The following is a 27,874-nucleotide window of genomic DNA, read 5'->3' on the forward strand; positions in this document are numbered from 1 at the left end:
AACTTTTGATTGCTTTTCCAGGAAAATAATTCTATAGCTGTGAAATAGTTTGTTTTTGTTTGTATTCATATTTATTAATTTAATCATAACACAATACAGATTATTATTATATTGCAAATACATTATGATATAGTTCATAACCACAATAAGGTGACCCATGTCTTTTAGCAGCCTTTGTGCCACATGGAATTAAAACTTGTGGTAGAGATGATATCTTTTATTAAATCAACTAGATATTTAAAAATATATATTTATTTGCAAGCTTTCGGGCACTCTCACCCTTCCTCAGGCATAGAATGCAAAGCATGTACAATTTCCCCTAGGTAGAAATGAAAAATCATATTTCTCAGGAGACCTGAAGGTGGTGTAAGATTTGATTGGAATAGTTCATGGCATAAATAGCCATATGATGAGGTCTAAAAAAGAAGAAGAGGATTGCCAATCTTACCATCAAAATAAATCCTAACGGGATTGGTAGAATCAAGGGAGCAACTTCAGCTCAGAAATAATTGTGTGCTGGTGCGCCAAGTTATACTCAGAACTGTACACAGTCTAGAGTTCTCACCCAACAGAGAATGGATTTGTCCAGAAGCCAGTGCTGGCACTGTTATTCTGGATTAATAGTTTTGTCTTTAGTTAAGGTTTAAGAATTTAATTTTTATTAAAGGAATTTGCTGAGATATATAGTTTTGTTGCTGTTTTTTGTTTTTGCTGGATACAAGAAAAATGAAGTAAAACTTCAAAGTGGATTCCCCCCTTTCTCCTTACTTGTGAATTTTCTGTCTTGGCTGCCTAACCCTGCTACAGCGATAAAGGGATGTTGTTTCCTACATGTCATTACCTGCTTATTTATTTATCAGACAGATGGTACTTACTTTTAAAGAGGTGGCTGCTCTTTTTCATTGATTGAACAAACGATATTAAAAAAAAAAGAAATTAGAACAATGAAGCTGTGCTGATTTTATTTGTTAAGCTGTCCAGAAGAGATTTAGTCCCTAATGCAGTAATGATGACAGAGATTTCCTGCTGTCCTTCCTCAAAAATGTTTGTGCAATTTGGGAAAAAAAGGAATCAATATATACCCAAATGAAAAATGGTATGTGAATTAACACCAACTCCGCAAACACAAAAACATGTGTAACTGCATTGCTACGAGTTCCATGGGATGAATTTCCTTGTGAGTTTAGGGGAATCAAGAACTTGTCCATTCCTCCTGACATGATCAGACACCCCCAACAAATGGATCCCCCTTTCCATAAAAATCAAAACCTAACAAAGACAGACAAGGTTCTTTGGGTAGATGTGATATCTTTTATTAGACCAACTACATAGTTGGAAAAATTGTTCTTGGCAAGCTTTCAGGCACAAATACACCAGACTCCCCCTCTGCCTGAAGAAGGGTATTTGTGCCTGAAAGCTTGCCAAGAACAATTTTTCCAACTATAGTTGGTCTAATACAAGATATCACATTTACCCAAAGAAACTTGTCTGCCTCTGTCTTTAGACCAACGCAGCTACAACCAATGCTTCCAAAAAGCAAACAAAGAAACTTTCTTAACCACAGCCCCCTGAATGGGAGAAAAGCCAGCTATTTCTTAATACCATTCACTCTTGCTAATCTTATTTTGCATGGAAGGAAGTTGCTCGGATACTCTGCACGTGGGTGTCTGGATAAAACCCCTCTGAAAGCTCTTTTAGATCTGATCCCCAGCTCTGACTGCAGGATCCCTGCTAAGTTAAATATTCAAGTCTAACTTTAGCTTCTCACTCTCGTTTCGATCAATGCTTTAAAAAGCCTTCTTCATTTTCTTTTTTTTCTTTTTCCCTTCGCGCTCTCCGTCTCTGCATACGTGCATTTGGCAGGCAACCCCTTGGCTAGCACATTTCCCTGCTCCCAGGGAATGAGCTTAGCTGATGCACAGCAGCTGCCTCTTTAAGCCTGGGCTCCCTCTGCCTCCTCCCATCCCCTGCATGGGCGAGGTTTCCTTTGACCCTGGAACAGAAACAATCCTCCAGACCCGGAAGCTGCCTCTACACGTGGTCACATGCGGAGCTGCTGCCAGCCAGACTGCTGGTTGCTTGAAGGCTGCTGGGGGCAACTGTTCCCTTGCTCCTGAGGCAGGAGGGAAAGGAGCCCTGTGGCCTGCAAGTGGTGGGGGAGAGGTTGCATTGGCAGTGCAAGGATCTCGCTATTTATCCCCCAGGGCTGGGGTGTGTGCTTAGCAGCGTAGAGGTCTTGGGGGAATCGTTTTTCCTCCATCACAGCTGCAGCTATGGGAGCAGAGCAGAGTGCAGAAGCTGAGAGCCGGCCACATGATCTGAGCTCTTCAGGTCAGTCTCCTTTTCACTCCCTGGCTACAAGCATGACCTGCTGGGAGGGGCAGTGGCAGCAGTAGAAGCTGATGGGTGAACTGGGGGTGCTGTGCTGGTTAATTACAGTGGGGACTTTTTTGTGTATCAGTATGCAGCACATGACTGTTGTAACGTTTATTAACCTCACATTTCATGGCTTACAGGAAGCATGTTTGCATCAGGGACCCAACACACAGGGGGGAGGAAGTGAGATGGGTAGTATGCAGCCCTTGAAGCAAAAGGAAGCCACTCTTATGGCTGGGGCCTGAGATCTAGGTGTAGTCTTTCCTTCCTTGGAGAGAGAGACTTGCATAGGCTGTTATTTCTTCTTCTTACAGAAATGTCTGCTGTAGGTGGGTGCTTGTAAAGGGGTGTTTTTGTACAGAGGGGATCTGTTGGATGTTTGATCCTAAGCAGTGGTATGGTAGAATACAGCAGTAGCTGTCAGGACTAAGTGAAAGGAACAAGAGCAGGGATGATATTTGGAGACTTGCAGGTTCATATCATTAGCTATGCTGCACACTAATTCTGGGGTCAAATGGATGGAGCCAGCCAAGAGTCGTGGAGATAAGTGACAATAGAGATTTCAACAATGCATATTTTTGTCCCCTATTTGACATCATGATGAAAGACAACAAAAATTTTAAATTTGGACTTTTATAACTTTACTTTCAATTAACCTTAGAAACTGGGTTTGGCTGGAAAGATCTCAAAGAATGGTAAAAGCCCTAATCATAGGGCAGTGCCAAGTTAAGAATCATATGTTGTCAACAGATTTCTTTACTAATAACCCATTTTAGTAATCTGAAGTGGAAGGACTTAAAAATTGAGTGAATTTGTCCACATATATCTGCTGCATGGAGCTTCTAATTCTTTTCTATGTCCATTAGACAGTGAAGATAAGTCAATTTTACTCTCTTTATTCAGAGTGAAAAGTCACTTCAGTTCTTAGGCTGCAGTGGTTTCAGTTTCAAACTGTACAAGGATTCCTTCACTTGATTTTTACTGTGGAAAAGAGTTGATTTTAATCCATTCTTTTGTTACCATTTTGGACCAAATTTAAGTTTAAAAGTGACCCTTTACATGTACCGGAAGTACAGCAGTTCTGACAGTGAGCATGAGTTTTTGAACTAGACTCCAGAAGTCTATTTTTGTTCTGCTGTCAGGCAGCGAATGTTATATGCATTACTGTTAGAGTGAGCATGAGACATCTTAAGCACTGACTCCAGTAAGTGGGACAAGAATGAACAGGGACCGGGACATCCCACCTACCAGAGGTAGGGACAATCTTGGGGATAGCTCTGTCAGGCCTTTAGTCAGTGCAGAAGTAGTTAGGGATCTTCTGGAAGGGCTAGACATTTTTAAATCTGCAGGTCCAGATGCCCTCCACCCAAGGGTGTTGAGGGAGCTGGCAGGGGTCATCGCGGAGCCCTTGGCCCCGCTGTATGAGGATTCGCGGTCATCTGGCCAGGTGCCAGGGGATTGGAAACTGGCTAATGTGGTCCCAATTTTCAAGAAAAGGAGGAAGGAGGATCCAAGTAACTATAGGCCTATAAGCCTCACCTCGGTGCTCGGGAAGATCTTGGAGAGAATCATCAAGGAGCACATTTGTGGGGGGCCTGCAGGGGAGATCATGCTCAGGGGCAATCGGCATGGGTTCATCAAAGGCAGGTCCTGCCGGACCAACCTGATTGCCTTTTATGACCAAGTAACTAAATCCTTGGATGGTGGTGTTGCCGTGGACATAGTCTTTCTAGACTTTAAGAAGGCCTTTGACACTGTGTCTCACCCCATCCTCATCAATAAATTAAGCGACTGTGGCATTGATACCCACACAGTTGGATGGGTAAAAAATTGGCTGATGGGGCGCACCCAGAGAGTAGTGGTAGAAGAGTTGTACTCAACCTGGCGAGATGTGAGCAGTGGGGTACCCCAGGGCTCGGTCCTCGAGCCCACACTGTTTCACATCTTCATCAGCAACTTGGACTCGGGGGTGGAAAGCACGCTGTCCAAGTTTGCTGATGACACTAAGATGTGGGGCGAGGTGGACACACATGAAGGGAGAGAGAGGCTGCAACTAGATTTAGACCGAAGACAAAAGTGGGCAGATCAGAATAGGATGGGGTTCAACATAGATAAATGCAGGGTGCTGCACCTTGGGAGAAGGAATCCACAGCATACATACAGGCTGGGGAGTTCCCCTCTTGAAAGCACAGAGGCGGAACGGGATCTTGGAGTTATTATTGACTCCAAGATGAACATGAGCTGCCAATGCCAGACTGCAGCCAGCAAGGCCAGCCATACCTTTTCATGCATCCAAAGATGCATCTCAAGCCGGTCCAGAGAGGTGATGCTCCCCCTCTATGCGTCTTTGGTCAGGCCGCAGTTGGAGTACTGTGTCCAGTACTGGGTGCCGCACTTTAAAAGGGATGTGGCCAGCCTGGAGAGGGTTCAGAGGAAGGCCACCCGCTTGATGAGAGGGCAGCAGGACAGGCCCTATGAGGAGAGACTGAGGGACCTCAACTTGTTCAGCCTCAGCAAGAGGAGGCTGAGGGGGGACCTGGTGGCTGCCTATAAGCTCATCAGAGGAGATCAACAGCAAATAGGTAGAGCCCTTTTCTCCCCAGCGCCACCTGGGGTGACAAGGAACAATGGTAATAAGCTGTTGGAGAATAGGTTTAGGTTAGAGATCAGAAGGCAATATTTTACAGTTAGGGTGGCCAAAATCTGGAACCAACTTCCCAGGGAAGTGGTCCTCCCTCACCCCTACCTTGGGTAAATTCAAGAGAAGGTTGGAGAAACACCTGTCTGGGGTCTTGTGAACTCAGGATTCATTCCTGCCTGTGGCAGGGGGTCAGGCTAGATGAGCTGTTCAGGTCCCTTCTGACCCTAGCTACTATGAAACTAGTAGTGAAGTCCACTATGGATTTTACTTACGGAAATATCTCAGTGCCACAGTGATGGTGACTATAGAAACTTGACATTAATATGCTGCACTTGCAGCTGTCATTTCCTCTTGGCATAAAATGAAGCAGATCAGACATAAAAGAATTTGCTGGTTCACCTCTGTATACAGCTATGTCTGATTTTACATTTGGGGTTTTTTTCCCCCAGCATCCCCTTCTCCAGCTAAGCACCGTGCTAAGATGGATGATATTGTTGTGGTGGCCCAGGGAACTCAGTCCTCACGAAATGTCAGCAATGATCCTGATGTCATAAAATTGCAGGAGATACCAACTTTCCAGCCCCTTTTGAAAGGTAATATACTTTTCAATTTTTCTGATATTTTTCCCTCGGTGACTGTCTCTGTCCTCCTATTAAGCATGTACAGTTTCTAGTAACCTGCTCGCTTCTCTCCTCATCATCCTGTAATCCATACATTGCTTTTGCTGTCCTCATAAGCTGGAGTGAAGCATTGACAATCCTGCACTTTTCCCATTTCTTTTTTCTAGTAAACCAGAAAAACAAGAAGTGAAAAGTCAAGGAAAGTCCCTATGGGTCCTATATATATATTGTGGTCTCCTTTTGTATCAGTTCCCTTTTATTTCTCCCAGACCAGTGGTTCTCAACCTTTTTTTTTTTTTTTTTTTTTTTTTTTTTTTTTTTTTTGTACCAGGACCCCTTTGTAAAGATTGATGGCTTGGCCTGTCCTGACTCTCAACCCCCTGGCCCTACTGGTTCCATCACTCTTGACCCACAGCCACTGGGTCATGCTGGTGCCCCTGACTCCCAACCTGCAGCCCCCTCCCCTGCTCCCTGCTGGAGGGGGATCCTCAGCTGCCCCCATCCCACTGGGGCCACAGTGTGGTAGCTGCTGTGGCAATGGCTCACGTGGTGGCAGTGGAGTGAGTCTGGCTCCAGTATGGGCTGGAGGGAGGAGGGGAGGCGGGTGGCATCCCTCCCTGCCCTGGGCTGGGGCTGCTGTGCCACACCTGGCAGCCTGGTCATTGCTTCTCCTGCCCCCTGAGCAGCATCTCCCAGCCACCCTGCCCCTACGAGTAAGGGCAGCAGTCGCAGTGCTGCTGGACCAACAATGCATCTCCCTGCTACCCCTGAAGGACTTTTCCCCCTGCCCCTTTTCCCCCGCTGGAGGGGCAGCTGCCCCCCCCTCCCCCGCTCCTGTTCCATCTGCCCTGCTGCAACCTCAGCACACAGCCACTTTCCCCTAGTGCTGGCAGGCAGCGCACCCCCCCAACACCCATCCCCTCCACACACCCCAGACCCACACATCCAGCTGCTGGGGCTGCTCCCATGACACAGACACACATGTACCTGCTGCCTCCAGTGTCCCAAGCAGCTTCTTGCAGGCTGGAAGGCTGCCAGCCTGCAAAGGGAAGCCCATGCTTTCCCATACTTCTGGGACTTGCTCACGATTCTTGCCACCCACTTTTGGGTACCTGCCCACAGGTTGAGGAATACTGTCCCAGATCATCATCTTCCATTCTTCTTCTCCATCCTTTGTCTGCCACTCAGGTGTTTCTCTTGGATCTTGGCTGAAAATTATGCTGTGGGTGCTACTATCTGCCTGCTGCTTATTTGGAGACATGGTAATTGTGTCATCTTTGTAGGTAGGCAACCTCGTAGAGATCACATATGCTGTTTGGGGCAGGTGCACTGTACCAAGCACTCTTCCTGTCTATACTGAAGTGATAAGAAAGCCAGGGCCCTGAGCCGTAACTAGGACTGCAAGGGCTAGGATCATCTTCCTCTCTAGGAGAGTCATGGATCTCTGTGTTGGAGAAAAGCATGCTCCTCTGAGGAGAGAATTCCTGTCAGGAGGATGCAGAGCTGCATGATATTTTGGAAGATATGTCCCAAAGGATGGGGGTATGACTAGGAATCCTAGGCACTGGGAGTTTTACAGTGTGGCCCCAGGGGGCTTCTGAACTGGGCCAACCCCACGAAGTCTGTATAGGTATGCTTTGATGAATACAGCAGGAATTCTATGGAAAGATGCTTTTTCATCAGAAAGTGGTGAGGTGAGCATGGAGTCATTGGGGAGAGGAGGGGAGGCTCCTTCCTCAGGGTCAAAGGTAGGTAGTAAAAGGAAGAAGGGAGGATGCTTCATTTCCTTTTGGTGTTCCTGTGATGTTCCTACCCATCTTCCTGATGCAGTTTGGAGGAGGTATGGACAGGCAGAGGATGGGGGACTGCTGTATTCCAGAAATACATGCTCATGACTTGCTTCTGAATCTCTCTGCTGCTTCAGAATGGATTGTTTTGTCAATGCCAGAGACCCGTCTGCCATTAAGAGGATGAGGTTGTCCATTCCACCTTGCTGTAGAAGGATTTTGAAGGATCTAAGATGTGGTGGTGAAGACAGAAGTGCTAGATCAGAGCTGTCTAGTTGGTGACCTGTAGGAACCTGCAGCTGCCTCTCCCAGAGTTGTGCAGAGGGGGATCCCTGGGGCCTGCTCCTGCAGCATATGGCTGGCATGGTGTGTGGTGTAGGGGCTACTACATGCTGATGCTGTATGTAGTTCCCAGTTGCAGAGAAGTTGGACAGCCCTGCGCTAAATCATCAGACAATCCCCCTTGGTAGTTTAAAAAGCATTGTAAACTTGGGAGAGAGTCTAGTTACCAATGTGGCTTTACCATGTAGTCCAGACTGGCATCTGGTGGCTATTGTGCAGCATTGCATACTCTAGACCAAACAGCACTGACTGAATTGGGGGTGACCAACCTGTGCTATAACCTATGCTACAAGTGTCACAGGCAGCCTCTGTGTGTGGCTTGCAGCAGATAGGACAAAGAAGGGAGCGGTGGCACAGCAGCAGATAGAGGAGGAAACAGAAAGGAGAGAAGGAGATGAGGCAGGGGGCACTAAATCGGAAGCAGCAAGCAGAACAGGAGATGGGGGAGGGGGCACAGAGTAGTGAACAGGAAGTAGAGCAGCAGATCAGGCTGGGGAAGGGGAGTGGAATGGCACTTAGAGAAGGCAGGGTTAATTTGTGGTATGACTGCCAAAAATGTTGGCTCTTGGTGGGGTAAATAATTGTACCTTGCCTTTGCAGCCCCAAATGGTGAGTGACTTGTGCAATTAAATTGTTTGCAATTCCTGCATTAGTTGCTGAAAGTAGTGTTGTTTCTTTGATAGAGTCCTGGGCTGGGACCGAAGGATACCTGGGTTCTATTCCTAGTTCTGACACTGGTCTGCAGGGTGACCTTGTGCAAGTTTTCTGGGATTGGCCTGTTCTCATTCGAATCCAAGAATAATAGTGCTATCCTAGATAAATAGGACCACACACAATCATTTATTTCAGCCCTCTTCTCAAGGCAGGATCATTCCTGTGTAAAACATCGCAGACAATTGTTTGTCTAACCTGCTCTTAAACTTGCAGTGATGGAGATTCCAAAACCTCTCTAAGGACTCTTCCAATGCAAAACTCATGTAATGAGAGAGCTCTTCTTCATATACAACCTGAATTTCCTTTGTCACAATTTAAAACCATTATTACTGTCCTTCTCTGTGTCCCAGGGAATAGGCTATTGCCACTCTCTATGTAATAACATTTTGGGTATTTGAAGACTTATCAAACAGTTTCCTGGCCTTGCTTATTGAGTCAGGAACTTGTTTCCTGTTTATACAGGTCCTAGCTCAGTGGGTGTCAGGGTTACTAGGTTAAGCCTGGACTGAAATACTAGGTCACCCTAAACTAGAGCTCTCCCATTGAACTTATGAACTATTGCCAGATAAGCAAGTCCCTTTCACTGGGCTGTGGAGACTTGAAATGCAACCCCTGATTAGCTGATGTGATCAGTAGGTCTGGAATTTGTTGCAGCATCTGCATGCTTTCACAGGTGGTCAGTACTGAAGCCTGTAACTAGTGCCCCAAGACCTTTTCCAGATATTCAGTTAGTATCTTGGTCTCAGTCTGTCTCTTGCCTGTGGCTGGAAATCCTCTGCTTGTTTTCTGGTTCCAGACCTTGGTCTTTACTGTTGAGGCTGGGCTGTTCCCAGCCTGGTATGGTTCAGCCAGCCCTCTTCAGCGACCACCCTCTAGTGTATGCTTGCGTCATACACTACTAATGTTTCCCTTGTTTCGGACATGGTGGGATGTGAGTAAGGTGTGCATCAGGCATCACTGTTGCTACTACACCTGGGGACATGCTGGACAGCAAGAAGCGGTTAGAGAGCAGCTCAAGAGGGAAGTGTTAGAGCTAGAGAGGTGTTTGGCTGCTGACTCAGACAACCCATCACTCTGTGGAAAATCAGGAGAGGCAGAAAGGGCTCTGAGTTCTGGGTGACTGCCTTGCCCATGGCACATTAATCTGAAGGAGTTGGACTCACAAGCAGGCGATGGACTTCTACCCCTTGTATAAGAGAAGGGGTGCCAAGAAGTCTGTTGCTTGCCTCCTGGTGGAGGATGGCATCCCCCTCGTGGATCCTGGCAAGCTGCAAGAAAGGGCAAGAGCTTTCCACACAATGCTCAACTCATTGGATCCAGCCGACGCTGGCACCTCCCAGGTCCTGTGGTAGGGACTGCCACAGGTCACTGTGGGTGCTGAGGACCAGCTGGAGGGTCATAGAATCATAGAATGCTTGAGTTGGAAGGGACCTCAATAGGTCATCTAGTCCAGGGGTTGTCAACTGGGGGGGTACGCATACCCCCAGGGGTACTTAGAAAGGTCTTTAGGGTACGTGTGGGTGGGCAGGCAGGGACGGAGTGTGCCCTGGGGCGCACTAGTGGCAGTGACTCTCTGTCCCTGCCTGCTACACACACACACCCCTGCCTTTCGTTCCCGCCCCACCCCCCAATAGTGCAGCCCTGTGCTCCCTGGTCCGGCAATGCAGCTGGGACCCATGTGGGGCAGGAAGGGAGTGAAATGGCTGGGGGTGGGCGGGCCTGGGCTGTTCAGTCCTCCTGAGGCTCCTCCTGGGTCCTACTGCCCCTGGCACTTCTCAGCTTTGACAGGCTACTGGGGCAGATACATATTCATTTTCTAAATGTTTTAGGGTCCCCATGGGCCATATAGAATGGTCTGGTGGGCCAGATCCAGCCCACGGGTCGTATTTTCCCCTCCCCTGTCCTAGACTATGCCAGACAGGGGTAGAAAGATCTCTCTGCATTGGCCCAGGCCTATAGAGCTGCCCATGCTATATGCTTCCTGCCACTTACTCCAGGAGGTAAAGGCTGTCCTGTCACTCACTGGCCTTGCCTATATTAACCAGGTCCTGCATGAGAGCAGTCCCTGCCCACCAGTGACTAAGTCCGTATTCCACCCTGATTCCACATACCACTGGGGGCCTCAGCTTGGAGCTCCTTCATGGAGCTGTTTCCACAGGTGTGTACCTGGTGTGCTTTACAGGCACCCAACACCCGTCCCTTTAGCCAACAGAGGGAGAACCTGGTGTGTACCTGCCTTGAGCGCCCTGAGTTGCAGTCCCTCCTCCAGAACCTCCTGCTGAGGTTCTTGCTGCACTTCTCCCTGCATCTTTTTTAATGCACTCCCCATTCATAGAGGGTTCATTAGAGGCAGGTCCTGTCAGACCAACCTGGTGGCCTTCTGTGACCAGGTCACAAAATCCTTGGATGCAGGGGTAGCAATGGACGTAGTATTTTTGGACTTCAGGAAGGCCTTCGACACTGTCTCTCACCCCATTCTCATTAAAAAACTAGGAGACTGTGATGTTGACACCTACACAGTCTATTGGGTCACTAACTGGGTGGAGGGCCGCACCCAGACAGTGGTGGTGGATGGGTCCTGTTGGACCTGGAGGGATGTGGGCAGTGGGGTTCCGCAGGGTTCAGTCCTCAGGCCCGCTCTGTTCAACATCTTCATCAGCGACTTGGACGAGGGGGTAAAAAGCACCCTGTTTAAATTCGCAGATGACACTAAGATGTGGGGAGAAGTGGGCACTCTAGAAGGGAGGAATAGGCTGCAATTGGACCTAGACAGGTTACAGGGGTGGGCAGGTGAGAACAGGATGGGTTTCAACACTGACAAGTGCAAGGTGCTGCACCCGGGGAGGAAGAACCAGCAGCATACCTACAGGCTGGGGAACTCCCTTCTCGTCAGTGCAGAGGCAGAAAAGGATCTTGGAGTCATTATTGATGCCAAAATGAACATGAGCCGACTGTGGGGACGCGGTCAGGAAGGCCAGCCGTACCTTGTCATGCATCCACAGATGCATCTCAAGCAGGTCCAAGGAGGTGATCCTCCCCGTCTATGTGACACTGGTCAGGCCGTAGTTGGAGTACTGCATCCAGTTCTGGGCACTGCACTTCAGGAGGGATGTGGACAGCATGGAGAGGGTCCAGAGGAGGGCCACTCACATGATCAAGGGGCAGCAGGGCAGGCAAAGGGATCTGAACCTGTTCAGCCTCCACAAGAGAAGGCTGAGGGGGAGCTAGTGACCTGTTACAAACTAGTCAGAGGGGACAAGCAGGTATTGGGGGAGTCCCTGTTCTCCTGAGCACTACCAGGAGTGACTAGAAATAACGGTCACAAGCTAGCAGAGGGTAGATTCAGACTAGACATCAGGAGGCGCTACTTCACTGTCAGGGCAGCTAGGATCTGGAACCAACTTCCAAGAGAAGTGGTGCTGGCTCCTACGCTGGGGGTCTTTAAGAGGAGGCTGGATGATCACCTTGCCAGGGTTGTTTGACCCCAGTACTCTTTCCTGCCATGGCAGGGGGTCGGACTTGATGATCTGCTCAGGTCCCCTCCGACCCTACCAACTATGAAACTATTGCCCCACTAGCCCCAGGATCTCTGGGTCAACCTCCTCCTGTCTTGGCCAAGATGGCCATTTACCAGACCAGGAAGGAGGCTCTGGCTGGCAGGAACCTGGGTGAGTGTGGGGCTGTTTTCCTGCTGCTACTCCACTCATTTCTGGGCAGAGTTTCACTGGTCGGCATCGTCAGGCTCTCTCAACTCATTCAGGGGGCAGTGGGTGCTGGCCTGTGTGCTTTGCTTGGTGTCCCCTTCTGGATCCCTTGTTATTAACCTGTGACCTCATTTCCTTCCTGTTTTATTTTTTTCTTTATTTGTCTCCCAGAATTAGTTGATGTGTTCCCCAGTGGCCTCCCTTATTAAGGAAGGCTTACAGTATTTCGTGATGGACCTAAACTCATGATCTTTCAGCACGTCAGAGTCCTGATATGCTTCAGTGGGATCCTAGCTCATGAATGAGGTTCCTAGATGCTGCTACAATGCAAATTAATGCCCTTTCACCTGTGTGCCAGCGTCAGCAATCTAATGGCAGCATATTTCATTGCCATTTACAAGTTATGAGTTCAAGTCTGGTTCCCCCATACTTGTCTCATAAAATTGAAGAGAATACCTAGTCCTCCTGAAACTCTTACAGACCTTTCAGAAGGGATTATCATGTATCTGAGGAATTCATGTCCAGCCCTCTTCAGAGTGAGTGCATATTGAAGATGACAAAAACGTGACACCCAAGTGAAAGCAGTAGTGTGTCGTTTCCCTATGGGGTGAAACTGAATGATTTATAAAGTGATGTTAGGGTTATAAAATTGGAGCTTAATGAGACTTGAGAGTACATTAGACAAACAATGACAAATGTTCCAGGCATGGGGATCTCTGCTAACTGTAGGCCGTAGGTTTCCTTGCAATAGATGTTATTTTAGATGAAAAGAAGGGGAGAAGAGAAATGTGTGCCATGAACCTGTAGATCAGCGTCAGCTCTGTGGAATAATTTGTTTCTGAACAAATTCTCCAAGTCTTGTACCTCATCTTGCACCAGTCAGCAAGCTGTAAGGCAAACAGAACAGTAGGTATCTCATGACTGCATTATGCCCACGCAGCCTTGACTGAAACAGTTAATTTTTTCTAAGATTTAATAAAAGTGGGGTGATGCACAAAACTCTGCTTTTCCACTTCCCTTTTCCCTGAGTCTTATATTCTGAGTCATGTCTGCAACTATTCTTCCTCATCTACATGCACAAGATTTTTCCCACATTACAAACTAATGATGCCATCTAGCTCTTGTATAGTACTTTTTTCCTGAGTAGATCTCAAGGCAGATCAGCATCATTATCTCCATTAAAAACAAGAAATTGGAGCTGCATAGCCAACTTGGATACTTGCAAAACAAAAGGCTCTGAAGTTTACTTGTGTTTTGTCACTAGTAGGCTTGAAAGAAAGTTTCTTGTCATGTCATGACTTTGCTGTAGGCGTGTTGCTAGGATTAATTCTTGGTAATATTAGTGATTTCTCAGCAGCCTTTTGTTCTGAATAAATCACATTAAGGTCTTAAAATACATAGTTACAAATAGATGATACTAAAATACAAACACAAATCTTCACAAGTTTGATCAGTAAGGGGAATGTTCTGCAGTTGAACAAACACAACACAAGAAGCAGTCCTACATGGAAAATTCATACTGCTGTCTGCACCCAGAAGCTGTAACTGTGCTAACACAGGCTGACAGATGCCTATAATCTTTTAAAGATATGCAAAGATTGTTGTGGGTGATAGCTTGTGTTGAACCAACTGTATGGTTGGGATAGCCTTAGACAAGTTTTTGAATATGATGAAGAATGCTTTACATTTGAAAACTTGTCTAAGTGATTTCAACCATGCAGTTGATCCAATAAAAGATATCACCCACAACAGTCCTCGCCTCTTGCATAATTCCTGGACCCTCATGGCTACATCCTCGCTCCTATTCTAATATTATAAAAGCCTAAGTCCGTCTGTCTGTAATGCTTTATTTGCACTCTGATTGGCTGATGGAAACAGCTAATCGTAGTGCTCCAAGTATGGGGGAGCACCGCCATGATTCTGAAGCTGTGCAGGGGACCGGACAGAGGGTGCCAGTCTTGGCTCCCCCACCACGCTCCCTGCAAGAGGCAGAACAGTGGCAGCATGGGGCAGTAGGTGGCGGCACTTCATCCAAGCCCCCTTCTTCCCTCCCCCTGGTCATTCTTGACAGGCAATTGGCTAGTACACCTATAATCTTTTAAGTGAATTTTGGGTTGGTGATAGATCCAGGATTAATAAACAGTGGACCTGAACTTTTGTTTATTCACACATAGTACAAGTACTGTATGGGGAGTGAAGACTTTCCTTTACAGCTGTGACTCAGTCCTATCTCTGGGTCTTAGAGATGAGTTTGACTATACTATGAATACCTACCCACTAGCTGTTGGGCAGATGCAGTTGAGCAGTTTTTAAAGGGCCGTAACTCAGTTTCTGCTGACAAAACATTGTATGAGCCACTTATTGGGGGTACACATTCCATTACTATTTCCAACCTGTAACTGTCCTGTTAACTTTACTGATACCAGTTATTTGTTTTAAAGGTTTGCAGACTTTGTTCTGTGTTTTTTTTTTTTTTCTTTTTAAAGCAAAATCATGCTTTTTTTTAGTGGCACTTTCCCACATGATTTGGAAAAAGAGATGTTACTATGTTGAATTTTTGTGAAGCAAAACCATATTGTTGAAACAGCTCATCGCAAACATACTGTGCTGGGTCTTTGAGTATGAGATGAGAATTAACTAGTGCAGAGGGGCTGAGTGCATGCACCCTGCCCTGCACCAGCCCACCAGGTCAGTCTGTGGGAGAGGGAAGGGGCAGGGGCTAGATCGAGGCCCCTGCGGTGAGGGACAGTGGTGCAGACGCAGGAGCAGGGGTAAATTGAGTGGGGTCCCGGCCGAGTGGGATTTACCTGCTGGGGAGGTGCACCCCCAAATAATTTTTTTTCCCTCTGCCTCAATCTGCACCCCCCTTCCCTCCCCACAGACTTACCTGCTGGGCGGGTGGGGTGGGGGTGGTGGCTCACGGTAGATCTTGGGGTACTTTTAAATGCCAAAGGTGATCTCCTACTTAAAAGGGTTGGAGACTGCTGAACTAGTGGAAGATGTATTTTTCTCTATAAATAGCAAAGTTGATTTCTCAAATCAAATGTCTTCCTTGAAATTTGGAAAGAGAAAAAGAAATCCAGAACAGTATGATGCAGAACTCCCTTTCCATCTGCTAGTGTGGTTTGCAGTGCTTGCTTTAGAGCTATAACACAATCGTAATATTTTAAGTCATAGGATTTTCAAAGGTGATTAGTGATGTTTTTTGTATTTTTGAGTGTCCAACTTGGAGACACCTGAACAAGTCCAACTGCTCAAAAAAAAGGCTAAACTTCCAGCTTTTGAAAATTTGCCCCTGTTAAGGAGACCAAATTGGATGTTTTCAACTTGACTGAACATCTTGGTAATTCTAGATGAATCTTGTGATTTAGCACAAGGTGGCACTGTTTCCTTCTACTTTATTGACACTTTGCAATTGAGTTGTGAACACCATTCTTGAAAATATCTGTGCACAGGAGCTACAATAATAGATGGTGCAATGCATCACTGTTTGTGGTGGCAGGAGCTGGGGGGGAAGCAAAAGATAGATAATGGTTGGTAAGAGTAAGCATTAATGTTTAGTACAGAGAAATCCACTAGCTACTATCATTTAACACTTCAGTCTATCATGTAGCTAGATGGAACTGATCAAATTCAGATCTATTGAAAATGGCCCAAACTCCATTAACTTTAGCATATGTGTTGCAGCTTGCACTGGGGGTGACCTTCTGGCCTTTTTTTAAACCCTCTGTTTCCATTTCCCCCTTCTTCACCCTGGGCAAAAGGTTCTTTTTACTGAGAACGAGTGTGAAAAATGTAAGTCCAAAAAGGCATTTCTTCAAAGATAAAGGCCCCTGAAAAGAGGAATTTGCAATGAGTAATGACTTCGCAGATTCTGATTGTACTAGTGTGTTGGTGATATTATTGTCAGAATTGCCATAGACTTTGCTTATTCCTTTTATAGGTAATAACGATATCTGATCCCATTACTATTACTAGGCTGTTTATGTATCTAAAATACCTGCTTTTTTTGGCAGAATGATTAATTTCTTAGCTATAATATTCCTAATTTATGCATCTCTCCAGGAAGAAATATCCCTAAATGTGTCTCTAAGTTGAAACTGAGGACTAGCTTTGCAGATGCAACTTCAGTATTTGTACCAGGGTTATGCTCTCTTCCTTTTTTTTTTTATTTTTGGGACTTACCAAAGTAGTAGGCTATGCTCTAATTGTATGAAGTAACTTGTTTTCTCAAAATTTAAAAAAAATCAGGAAAAAAGGGGAGGGAAGGAACACCCAGGCAATGTGGTTGAGTGAACACAGGTTTTTCTAAAATGAAAACCAGAATCATTTGTGTAGGTCTGCTTGCTGCTGCTTAGTTGATCCATCAAGATGAATAACCTGACAGTGAATGCTTTTATGATGTATTCATTCGAAAGTACTGTTCTGTGTTTTATTACATTTGGGTGCGAATGTGTAGGGTGATGGTTTTTCTAAATGCATGTACTGTTCTTGTGTCCTAATGAAAACTCGTGTAACTACAACACCACCATCAATCCTTCATTAAGAACAGAGTGATGGTAACTGGTACCCTGTCGATTTTGGTAGATTTTTTTTTGTTAGTATTTTCCTGACCTTTCCATTTTATTTCCCTCCGTGAAAAGTGGACCCTAATTTTTCTCTAATGACAGTGGTCAATATGGTGCTTGCTTTCTGCCATTGGGTAGCTTTGGGTTTCCTTGACCCTTGCTGTTTGAGTTGGTTGAAGGCACTCTAAAATCTGTGCAGAGCTATTTCAGCAGCCCTCAACTATACAGCATGTTGTGTGATGTGAATCTTTATAAACTTGATAAAAAACTTTATATTCAACTTTATAAAAACAAGTGACTTAATGCGAGTGATAGCTAAATGTTTCAATCCATCATCTAATTGCTGCTGTGCATTGTTTTGTTTTTGGTGCTCCTACTCTCTGTTGTATTTCATCCACTTGTTTTCTTCAGTCTTGTACTTGAATTGTAACTTAATCCAATATAGGGATGTCTCATTACAGGTTTACATACTGTTGAGTACAGTGGGTTTCTGGCCTTCGTTATTATTGCAGTACGTATAATTAATGAGATGATGGTATGAACACGGATGGCATTTCAGACAAGCCAAACATGTAGTCCCTGCTCCAAAGACTGTGCAATGTACATTTTTAAATTTAATGACTAGCGATAGACCCAAAAGTTGGCGTGAGAGAGGTTTAGGTTTGAGTAAACCAGTTTGAAGACGGAGCAGACTTAAGGAATTGACTTTTTAATTAATTATTGAGCAGAAATTAAATAAAACACATGTAAACTTGCCTCTGTTTTGCCTCATCTCTTAGTAGACCTACATTTAGTTCCCTATTCTGCTTTAAAGATTTGAACATCCATCTCATTTTCTAAGATGTTATTGTAACCTTCTGGCTGTAGGCAACTTCTAATAAAGCTGTTCCACTTGACAGGGAGTATGTAGATATTCATGGTTGGGGTGGGGTGGAAGGGAAGTGAGAGAGAGTAGGAACAGATGCAGAAGAATAAACATGACTTGAGAGGTTTGACTTTCATGCTGGAGAAGGAAGACTGAATATATAATCTGAAATGGACACAGCTCATGGTCCAGGAGCTGGAATCCAACTGTCCCATGTAGCAGATAAGCAGGGTTGGATTATAAGGGTTCTAGTGATGAGGAACAGTTCTGTTGTCTGTAGCGAGCTATTCTGTATGCATTACTTTTGTTGCTTTGGTTGTGTCCCATGGATTAATGTTGTGAAGCTTCACTCATTTATTTGCATTTGTGCGTTATGTAAAAAGCATAATGCTTTAGATTTATTTTTAGTATGGTCTTTTAGAAACGAGGCAAATGTGCCTTCAGTGTTCAAGAAGGCAATTTCTGACACATCTGTCACCAAGGGATTGAATTGATCTGTGTCTCGTTGACAGGCCTTAAGTGCTAGGCTTTTCTAACATGACCTGGTCTTGGGGGGCCTCGTGCATGTAGGCAGAGAATGCTGTTACAGACAAACTTGGATAGCACAGCAATTTTAAGTATGGTGACCACAATAAAATCTTATAGTTTCATAGTTGGTAGGGTTGGAAGGGACCTGAGCAGATCATCAAGTCTGACCCCCTGCCATGGCAGGAAAGAGTACCAGGGTCAAACGACCCTGGCAATGTGTTCATCTAACCTCCTCTTAAAGACCCCCAGGGTAGGAGCCAGCACCACTTCTCTTGGAAGTTGGTTCTAGATCCTAGCCACCCTGACAATGAAGTAGCTCCTCCTGATCTGGGTAAGACTGCATGAGGTGCGCACACACATGGGACCTGCTGGGTTCTCTCTCCATTCTACTGTGCAAGCAACTCTGTTCACAGTCCAATGGAGTCCAGACCAGGGACCAGCCAATTGCCTGAGCTTCCTGGAAAAATTTAAGCAAAAGTTCTGGATTGGTGCAAACCCACCCACAGGAGCTGGGCACATGCAAGTGGATTCATACAAACTCAGGACTTTTGCATCAGTTTTCTCCAGCAGCTGAGACAGTCCTGGATTTTAGAAGCTATGATGGCCTATCCTGGACATATGGTCAGGATATCATCCTAGTGATAAGGGACACAGATAGCCACCTCAGTATGCATGGGAAAATGTTACAGATGCTGAAGAGGATAAATAGGTGACTTTTTTTTATAGTAAGTGTTGGTAGTCCTGGAGAAAAATATGAGAAATGGAGGGTGTAAAATATTGCATTTACCCTAATAGAAAATGACCCTGATTATAAGATGACCCCCCAGTAATTAGATTCTATATATGGAAAATTTATAATTCATTATAATTTTCCAGGTATTGAATTTGTCTCCTTCCTACTGCTATAGCAGGGAAAATTAAATCTGGGGGGGGTCAGCTAGCCCTCTTTTCCCCCCTTCCCCCCAACTTCTTTCTTCTGCAACAGCGGAGCAGTTCCCCAGAGCTGGCAAAGCCCATGCCAGCCCCTGCCTCCGCCTCGCCTAGGGGAGGAGCTTACCTTTACTAAGTGTCCCACACCACAGCCTAGCTCTATTCCCAGTGGGTGCACGGCCTGAAAGTTTGTGCGCAGCCAAACTTTTACTCGTGCATGGCCGCATATGCATGCACCTTAGAGGGAACCTGGGGTGGAGGGAACGGGGAAGAGCAGTGTGGTATATAGGAGCACTGGTAGCAGCACTGCCTTCATAAGTTCCATGTGCCCCCCAACCCCATGGTGAGGCAGCGCATGTGCCACAGTCCTAACCTCTACTTTGCTTTGGCCTCCATCTTTTCCCATGCCTTCTGTCTGTTCAGCTTGGGGTTGAACTCTACCCGAGGATCTTGATTTCCTCACAGGGGATGGAGACCACCAGGGCCGACAAGTCCCCAGGTTTGCCCAGTGGCCCTTGCTGCTGCTTCGTAGATCTGGATGTGTTTTGCTGTTACCAGGTATTGGGACTCTGCTGATTCTGGGGTCCTGCTTGATCTGCTGGACTAGGGGCTCCATCATGCAGATAAAGAGGACCAGGGAGGGTGGGCAGCCCTGCCGGACCTTTGACTCTACCTGTTGCTCCTCTTCTACTGGGGGAGCAACTGTCCATACTTTTTACACTCACACTCACGCTCGCACACACTTCCTATTGGCACGTTTGCCCAATGTGGACTCAGGTGTTTTATAGTCATGCTCGGTGTTGGCTGCATTTAATCAGCTTCATAGTTGGTTTCCATTAGTGAACACATGCTGCTTTTGGCAACAGTTTAATGATAGACAATGTATTTAGTGAGATTTCCTTGTATGCGACTATAAGATGAGGGGCATTTTTTCCCATGATGATGCGGGGGGTGGAAACTCATCTTGTATATGAGTAATATGGTATGTGTTTGAAGCAACATTTTAAAATGGGTGATGCCATCAATTTATAAGCTGGTCTCTAGTAGGGTTTTTTGTTGTAGCCATGTTGGTCTAAGCACATAGGCAGGAAAGCTTCTTTGTGTAGATGTGATATCTTTTATTAAGCCAACAGGGTTTCATAGTGCTTAGGGTCAGAAGAGACCTAAACAGATCATCACGTCTGACCCCCCGCCCCAGGCAGGAATGAGTGCTGGGGTCATATCACCCCAGCCAAATATCTGTCCAGCCTCCTTTTGAAAACCCCCAAAGTAGGAGAGAGCACCACCTCACTTGGGAGCCCATTCCAGAGCCTGGCAGCCCTAACTGTAAAGTAATGTCTTCTGATGTCCAGCCTGAACCTTCTCTCTGACAATTTGTGGCTGTTATTCCTAGTAACCCCCTGGTGGTGCCTGGGGGAACAGAGCCTCACCCAATTTCCACTGGTCCCCCCCGGTGAGTGTGTAAACGGCCACCAGTTCTCTTGGCCTTCTCTTGTGGAGGCTGAACAGATTAAGGCCCTTTAGCCTTTCCTCGTAGGGCCTGACCTGCTGCCCCTTGACCATGCAAATGGCCCTCCTCTGGACCCTCTCAAGGTTAGCCACATCCCTCTTGAAGTGTGGTGCCCAGAACTGGATGCAGTACTTCAACTGTGGCCTGACCAACGCCACATAGAGGGGAAGGATCACCTTCCTGAACCTGCTTGTGATGCACCTCCCTGGACCTGCTTGTGTCGTGCATCTGTAGATGCACGACAAGGTGCAGTTAGCCTTACTGACCACTTCCTTGCATTGGCGGCTAATGTTCATCCTGGAGTCAACAATGACTCCAAGATCCCTTTCTGCCACTGTGTTGATAGGCTGGGGAACACACTTCTTATAGATGTGTTGCTGGTTCCTTCTCCCTAGATGCAGTACCCTGCACTTGTCTGCGTTGAATTCCATCCTATTCTCATGTGCCCACCTCTGTAACCTGTCTAGATCTAGCTGGATTCTGTCCCTCCCCTCCAGTGTGCCCACCTCGCCCCACATCTTGGTATCAACAGCGTGCTTTCCACACACACATCCAGATCACTGATAAAGGTGTAGAACAGTACAGGCCCTGGGACCAAGCCCTGGGGGACTCCACTGCCCACATCTCTCCAGGTCAAAAACGACTTGTCCACCACCACTCTCTGGGTGCGACCATCTAGCTAATTTGCCGCCCATCTGACTGTGTAGGTATCAATGCTGCAGTCGCCTACTGTTTTTTAAGAGAATGTGGTGAGAAACAGTGTCAAAGGCCTTCTTAAAGTCCAGGAAGACGACATCCACCTCAACACCCTTGTCCAGGGACTTTGTGACCTGATCACAAAGTCTTTGGGTAGTTGGAAAAAAGTTCTTTGCAAGCTTTTGGGCATGATAAGAGACCAGTGGATGCTTCAGTTAATGAAAAATTCTCTCCTCTTTATGGAGATGCTGTAATTTATTTAGGCTGTTTAATAAGAGGAGAAATGGCAAGGTGTGTTGAGACTTCTTTGTTCATGGCCTCAGGCTTGGTTCCTTATTGCATGAGGGTTCAAATGAAGACATTTCCAAAGAGAGTGTCTTCTGCAACTTATGTCTGCACTGCCTTTCAGCTTTTCGCTGTTTTCAGAATGGGAGGTGGGAAAGGGAGTGGATGGAGTTCAGTCTGGAGTTTTTTCAGCTGGTGCTGGAGGGTGAGGTAGGTGTATTGGAGCCCTGCCTCCCAGCCAAGGTGAGGAGGCTCAGATCCACCCACCCCACCCTTTTCCCCTGTCCCATTCTGAAATGGGGACAGGCTGGGACAGAGCAGGGGCCCTTGCTAGGGGAAACCAGCTGCAGGCTCAGCAGCTAGATTCCCCTCCCCCTTGGAACCAACAGGGAACTTCTGTTTGGTCTGGGGGATCATTGTAACTCAGATGCTTCCTGCAAGGTGTTCTTAGTTAGTGGGGAGCTGCACTTCTGTCTGTACCCTAAGAGCTCCCCCTCATTTGGCCTAAGTTTTTATTGCAGGCTCCATGGTTCAGCCTTGGCATCCCTAGCATTTTTCCAATAAAAGTCATCAGGTTCCATATTTCCTTCTGGGCACCTGGTATCTTAAATAGTCCCTGTCAGGTGGCCTTTTGTTAAATCTTATTAGCCCTGAGTACTTCTCTGCAGTGTTATAAAGGTAGCATATTTTCTTTTCTGTGTCTTGGCTGCTTGGTTGTTTTTTCTCCCAGGGAAACCCCAAAGGCAAATATACCCCATCATACATGTTTGCAGGCAAAATAACCCTAAACAAACACTTACTTGCACTCAAATTGTTTTAGTAGTAACAGTAATCTAAAGATGTGATTTGGTTTCTAGGAAGGATGGCCTGTGGTAATTTTTTTAACATTACTGTGCCTTAATCTGTGACCTGGTTTCTGTACAGCTTCATATTTCAGTTTTCATGCAACAGAGCAATGTGATTGCTTTCACTATTTCTCTCTCTCTTTTTTTTTTTTTTTAAGTGAGATTTCTGTTCTAGGGAAGAGGAAATTGCATGATAAATTGTATCTGAAATGCATGAAAAACACAGCTTCACATAAGAGCAAAGGGCTGGATCCCCCAAAAAGTGAGCTTACCTGCACCCAGAGCTGTTTATATATTCTGTGTTAAACAATCATTAGATAAAATGAATAGGCAGGCCTATGACCGAGGCCTTCCATCTGTCAGGTACATTCCCAAATCACTGGGTTATAGAGTCATGCTCCAACTTGTGCTGTCCCCCAGACAACCTTGCTTCCTGTGGATTGTTGCATTTTTCACCTCTAAAAGAGGAAGGGTGATCCCAGGACAGCCTTGCCTATTGGTGTTTAGGACACTCTCTTAGGAGATGTGGGTTTCTTCAGTCTGAGAATATTCAGTCCTAGTCTCTCATTTCTTGGGTGGGTGCTCTAGTAGACACTAAATTATTATGTAGAAGGTGGTCACTTCCCCCAGAAACTGCTGGCATCTGATGTGTCTTTAATTGAAGATGGCTGTCTGCTGTATGTTGTGTTGACCTCAATATTGTCAGTGGGGGATGCATATGGACAGATTGGTCCCTTGCATAACTTTGGCTTAGGGATGTCTAGTTCCTGAATCCCAAACAGGCTAAGGTATAATAATATGGGCACCATGCTGCTTAGCCTAGACAAGATGGTGGAAGTTCTGGGCATATGCTTAGAGAGCTTTGCTAGTGAAAACTTGGTGCCTTTGGGTTTCAGGCTTCTTGGGGTTTAGTGGATTGTGTTCTGTGACCTGGGTGCCTAAATTCCTCCAGCATTCTGCTTCAGGAGTTTAAATCTTTTCTTAAATCTGGACTCTGTTTCTTTATATAGTCTGGCTTCCTGGATATTGTTGACTCCTGTTCAAGTGTGCAATTCTCTTCACTTGTGTACTTCCAGAGCATTATTCCTCAATTACAGCAATGCAATATGCCATTGTTGACAACAACATAGGTGTAAACTACAATTCTAGAGTACACTGAATTGTCTCCTGGTTATCTATTGGATTGGAGTATCATTTTGGAGTTGATTTAAAGCATTGTACATTTTTTGCCAAACAGTTATAGGGCAAAAATGAATGTTCAGGCTGTTGGAAGAGATCTGACTTTTTTTTCTTTCTTTTTCAGTTGCAAGTGAGGAGCATGTTTTGGAGCAAATCTTTAAGCACTGTTTTGGTGCTTGAATGCCCTTAGATATGCAATAATAAAAAATGCATCTAATAGATGTATACCTTTTGAAATATTAGGACAGTGATTCTGTCCTGATTCATTAAAAGGCAAGATTTTTAGAGTAAAGACTGTTTTCATGATGTGCCTTTCAAGGAATTAAAATACCTTGTGACTGTAGATGCAGAATGTGTAAGTTTGACATTAAAGTAAATTATCTTAAAATTGTAAAGGGCAAAATGTTAGGGGTTGTTTTTGTTTTTTTTACTTTGCTATATTAGTCCTTAAGGGCTTGGTACATCCAAATGAAAGCTAAAATGAATAAATTATTTTTAACAGAGATGTAGTAGACATATTAGTCTGAAGTCAAGCAGGTGGCAGGGCAGAGGTAGATTTGCACCTTGTAGACTAATTCAATTAAATTATGTAGTGTGGCTCTTGTGAGCTGGCATTTACTTAATCTGATGAAGCCTTCAGCTTGTATTTTAACAGTCTTATTACTGCCTTTGACTCTGTATATATTCTTCACAGTAGCTGATGAACCAAAGGGATAAAATCATAGACTTCCCCTACTGAATCTTTTCTATTACAGCATAGTAAGGCAGGCATGTTTGTGTCATGTTTCACTAATGAAGCACAGCAGGGCTGGTCAGGGGCAGTGTTTCAGCCTTGTGCCTACGTTCCCAGCCTTTTAATTTATTGTTCTAATATCCCTGTTAAATTATTTCATTTTGCATAATAATATTTGAGCACACTACCAGCAGATGGTGCTGTAATACAAAATATTAGTAGGTTATTTGAAAATGGTTGGAAGTATTCTGAAAACAGGTTTCATGTACTATTTTTTTTGAAGGCAAAAATATGTAAACAAATTTTAAATGCTTTCAACTTTATTATCTTTTGTAATAAGAACGCTTACCCTGAGCAGGCAGGCTCCTAACCAGGGGCTGATCCAGTGGGGAGTTGCACTGGTGCACTTGCACCCACCTTTGATTCCTGCTGTACCCAAAGTTTAAATCCAACTGCCTGGCAGTGGCAGCAGCATTTCCAGTTGGGCAGTGCTGAGTCAGTCACTTGATTTCATGGCTCATTATAATCTACCTGACCTCTAATAAACACTTCATTCCACAGGTGCTAGTGATCCTGTCTTCTTTGTAACTGTATTGATGTTCCACCAATCAAGCTATCCTTCTGCAATTTTGCTGTCTGTTAGCTGTTCCTGGTAATGAAGCTCCTATTTCACAAACCTGTAGATTGTTTTTTAACTCATTCCAATTAAGTTATATTTCTTTTTGCTTCAATCTTACACTGAGTGGTACAGCTTTAGGTCCCTAGCATATTAGTAAAGCTTCTAGTTTATTTTTAACGGGAGGAAAATGTGCTTGTTTTGTATATGAAGATGCACCTTACCATCTGCATCCTCCCTTATTAAAAGTCTAGATCTGCCCATGCTTGTATCTGATTTCATTTTGGCAGTGTTTTGTGTTGTGATATTGCATGCAGCTTCAGCCTACAGCTTGTAAACAAGATGCGATTGCTGGCCAGAATGATTTAGAAACAGTCAAGAAGGAATGGTATCCAGTGTGTTTTGTTTTTGGTTTTTTTGAGTGAAAGTCGCTCAGAAATTGGTATTTGTCCTGATCAATGCGTCATCCTCATGTATAAAAATTTTGAAGCAGTTTCGTCTTCACTGTTGTTGCTCTTTTATTGTGTGCATGGTTGGCTTTTTTGATTAGTACTCTGTATGTTAGAATAATAATATGGTGATTTAAGGTGCTCAGAAGAGCTGAGTTTGGATCCATATAATCTGTTCCTCAAGTTTTCTCCCATCTGTAAATGGGGATAGCAGTATTTTCCTATCTAACAAGAGTAATAATAGGCGTGTATCTGTCTCCCGAGACAATAGATTTGTTCATCAGTTCATTGAGCATCTGTGAGTGTGGCTGTAGAGTCCAGTTCTTGAATGACAGTCCCTTCTGCACTTATCACATGTAAAGTTTGTATTTAATAGTCATGAATGTGGTGCAGGGTTCTTCTGGAGGTTTCTTCTTTCCTAAAAAGAATAACCTTAATTCTATGCTTACCAGACTGTTTGTTTCCAAGCACTTCAATCCTTAGCAATCTTCCAGTTTGGCTCAATGTTCATTGCTTTCATATCTGTCTTGCAAACGTCTTTGAAATGGAGATAAGGATGCCCATGTAGTCATCTTCCTGTAAGGAGTTCTCCATCGGTGACTGACTGAGAAGAGAATGGATGGTTGGAATGTCGGCATGTTCCAAGACCTTAGAGGTGGGAAACTTTTGTCCCACCAGGAATTCCTAACAAGAGCACTGTGAAAACAGATGCATTTAAGCACAAGTCAGGATAGAGTAGCACCTTGAAGACTAGGTGCCAAGCTGAATCTGACTTCAGTTTTAATAACCACCTATTTCTATAAATGAATTGGAGATTATGAATTGCTGTTATTGAATGGTTATCAGGGCTATGTAAACACCTGAGAAATCTTTTGTAGAATCTGTTATCTATAGAGCTTAAGCACATGCTTAGCTTTGCAAACTGTGACTAGCTCCCCTTCACTGAGATTACTTGAGTTGTATACAACTAAGCAGATGGATAAGGGCTTCCAGGATTGGGATCACAGACTCTTTTAACCTTGTATCCCTATTTATGATATTGTTATGTTTTTTGTGAAATAATATTTTCCTTCTTTGTTCATGGGACATATACATTCAACAGTGCAGTGCTCTGGTCATTTCTGAGTAGAGAAGGCAAGTGTCAGTGGGTGCATCTACACATGCAATTAACATGTAGCAATAAACTCAGACACAGTTTGTGCTGGAGTTTATTACCCCTGGGTGTAGCATTTACATATGTGCCCGGAACCAGAGTATATTGAACCAGGGCAGTGCAGCCCCAGCTTGGCCCAGTGGGGGTTGGCCTGCCAGCCTGGGGCTGCTTCTATCTGGCTCAACGTGCTGTGGAGGGGCTGGTTGGGGCATAAGGGTGCTACAGTGGAGGGCTAGCCATTAGGCAGCCCTAATCTCTAGCACCTTCATGCTGGCTGGTGCATGAGGGTGCTACAGTGGAGGGCTGCCTACTAGTTAGCCCTGTACTGTAGCACCCTTGTGCCCCAGCCAGCCCCAGTCACCGTCTACATGTGTGTTGCAGTGAAGCAAATAACTCTGCTATAGGATAGCACTTGTTTCGGGCAGTACTATCCTATGGCTCAGTTAATTAATTTACTCTGGGCTAATAGCGCTGCATATGTAGATGGTGACGCTTTCCTGTGGAGCTAATTAGCAAACTGCAGTAAAGCACACATGTAGATGCACCCACTGTCTAAATTACTACATTTCTACTCTGGATCTGTCCTGAGGATCTCCTTGCCCAGAATCTATAAACTCAGCAAAAAGCCCTCCCAGTTCACAAGAGCTGTATGGGCCTATAATTCATTAAGCTATTGATGGGAGGTATCTACTAAAACATCTGGGCATCAGCTGGAGCTTTGGCATTAAATGTAGGGTGTTTGCACTGTCTTAATACTTTCTTACACTTGTTTTCAGTGAGACAGAGAAACTGTTTGGGTCTGTCTACTAGCTACAGTTAATTTTTCTTTGTCTTCATATGGCTGTTCTAAGAAGATAGGCATGGGGTATATTCGGAGACCTTGTAGATGCTTCTTAGGCAGTGTAAAAGTGCTAGGTTTGCTTTGCTCCTTCCTGAATATTCGCTGCTTCTGCAAGTCTGTTTTCTCAGAGAGGAATGGAAAGTCTTGTTTCAGAGTTTAAAAGAGACAGTGTGCAAAACAAGGTCTCCCCCATCCCCTCCCCCACAAACAAAAAAAACCCACTCCTGTTTCTAAAGGCTATGTGAGTTTTACACAGCAGGGATCGTCTTTCTCCTGTCTTTCCTTGTCATGTTATCCTTTGAGTGGTGATTTTATTCAATATCTGTATGCAGTAGAATGTTGTTTCAAGTTTGAATCTACCAGCAAAAGTGCACAAAGGATATGTTTGCAACTCTTCAAGTGTCTGGTAATTATTTTAAAAAGTGAACGAACAGTGCACAAAAATCATAGTTCTCTTAATTTGCCCAAACTATTAGGTATCAAAATTGGGCT

The 27,874-nt window shown here is 45.1% G+C and overlaps 1 protein-coding gene across 1 annotated transcript in view; it reads left to right on the forward strand.

Annotated features, from left to right (window-relative positions):
- Positions 1-1,984: 1,984 nt before the first annotated feature.
- Positions 1,985-27,874, forward strand: part of BORCS5 (BLOC-1 related complex subunit 5) — a 124,196-nt gene continuing 98,306 nt past the window's right edge. The window contains exons 1-2 of the mRNA XM_006267896.4: positions 1,985-2,331; positions 5,467-5,610. Of these exons, the coding sequence (XP_006267958.1) occupies positions 2,274-2,331; positions 5,467-5,610 (202 nt within the window). The 5' untranslated portion in view covers positions 1,985-2,273. The remainder of the gene's footprint in view (positions 2,332-5,466; positions 5,611-27,874) is intronic.

The sequence above is a fragment of the Alligator mississippiensis genome, chromosome 4, assembly GCF_030867095.1.
Source record: "Alligator mississippiensis isolate rAllMis1 chromosome 4, rAllMis1, whole genome shotgun sequence".
Lineage (NCBI taxonomy): Eukaryota > Metazoa > Chordata > Crocodylia > Alligatoridae > Alligator > Alligator mississippiensis.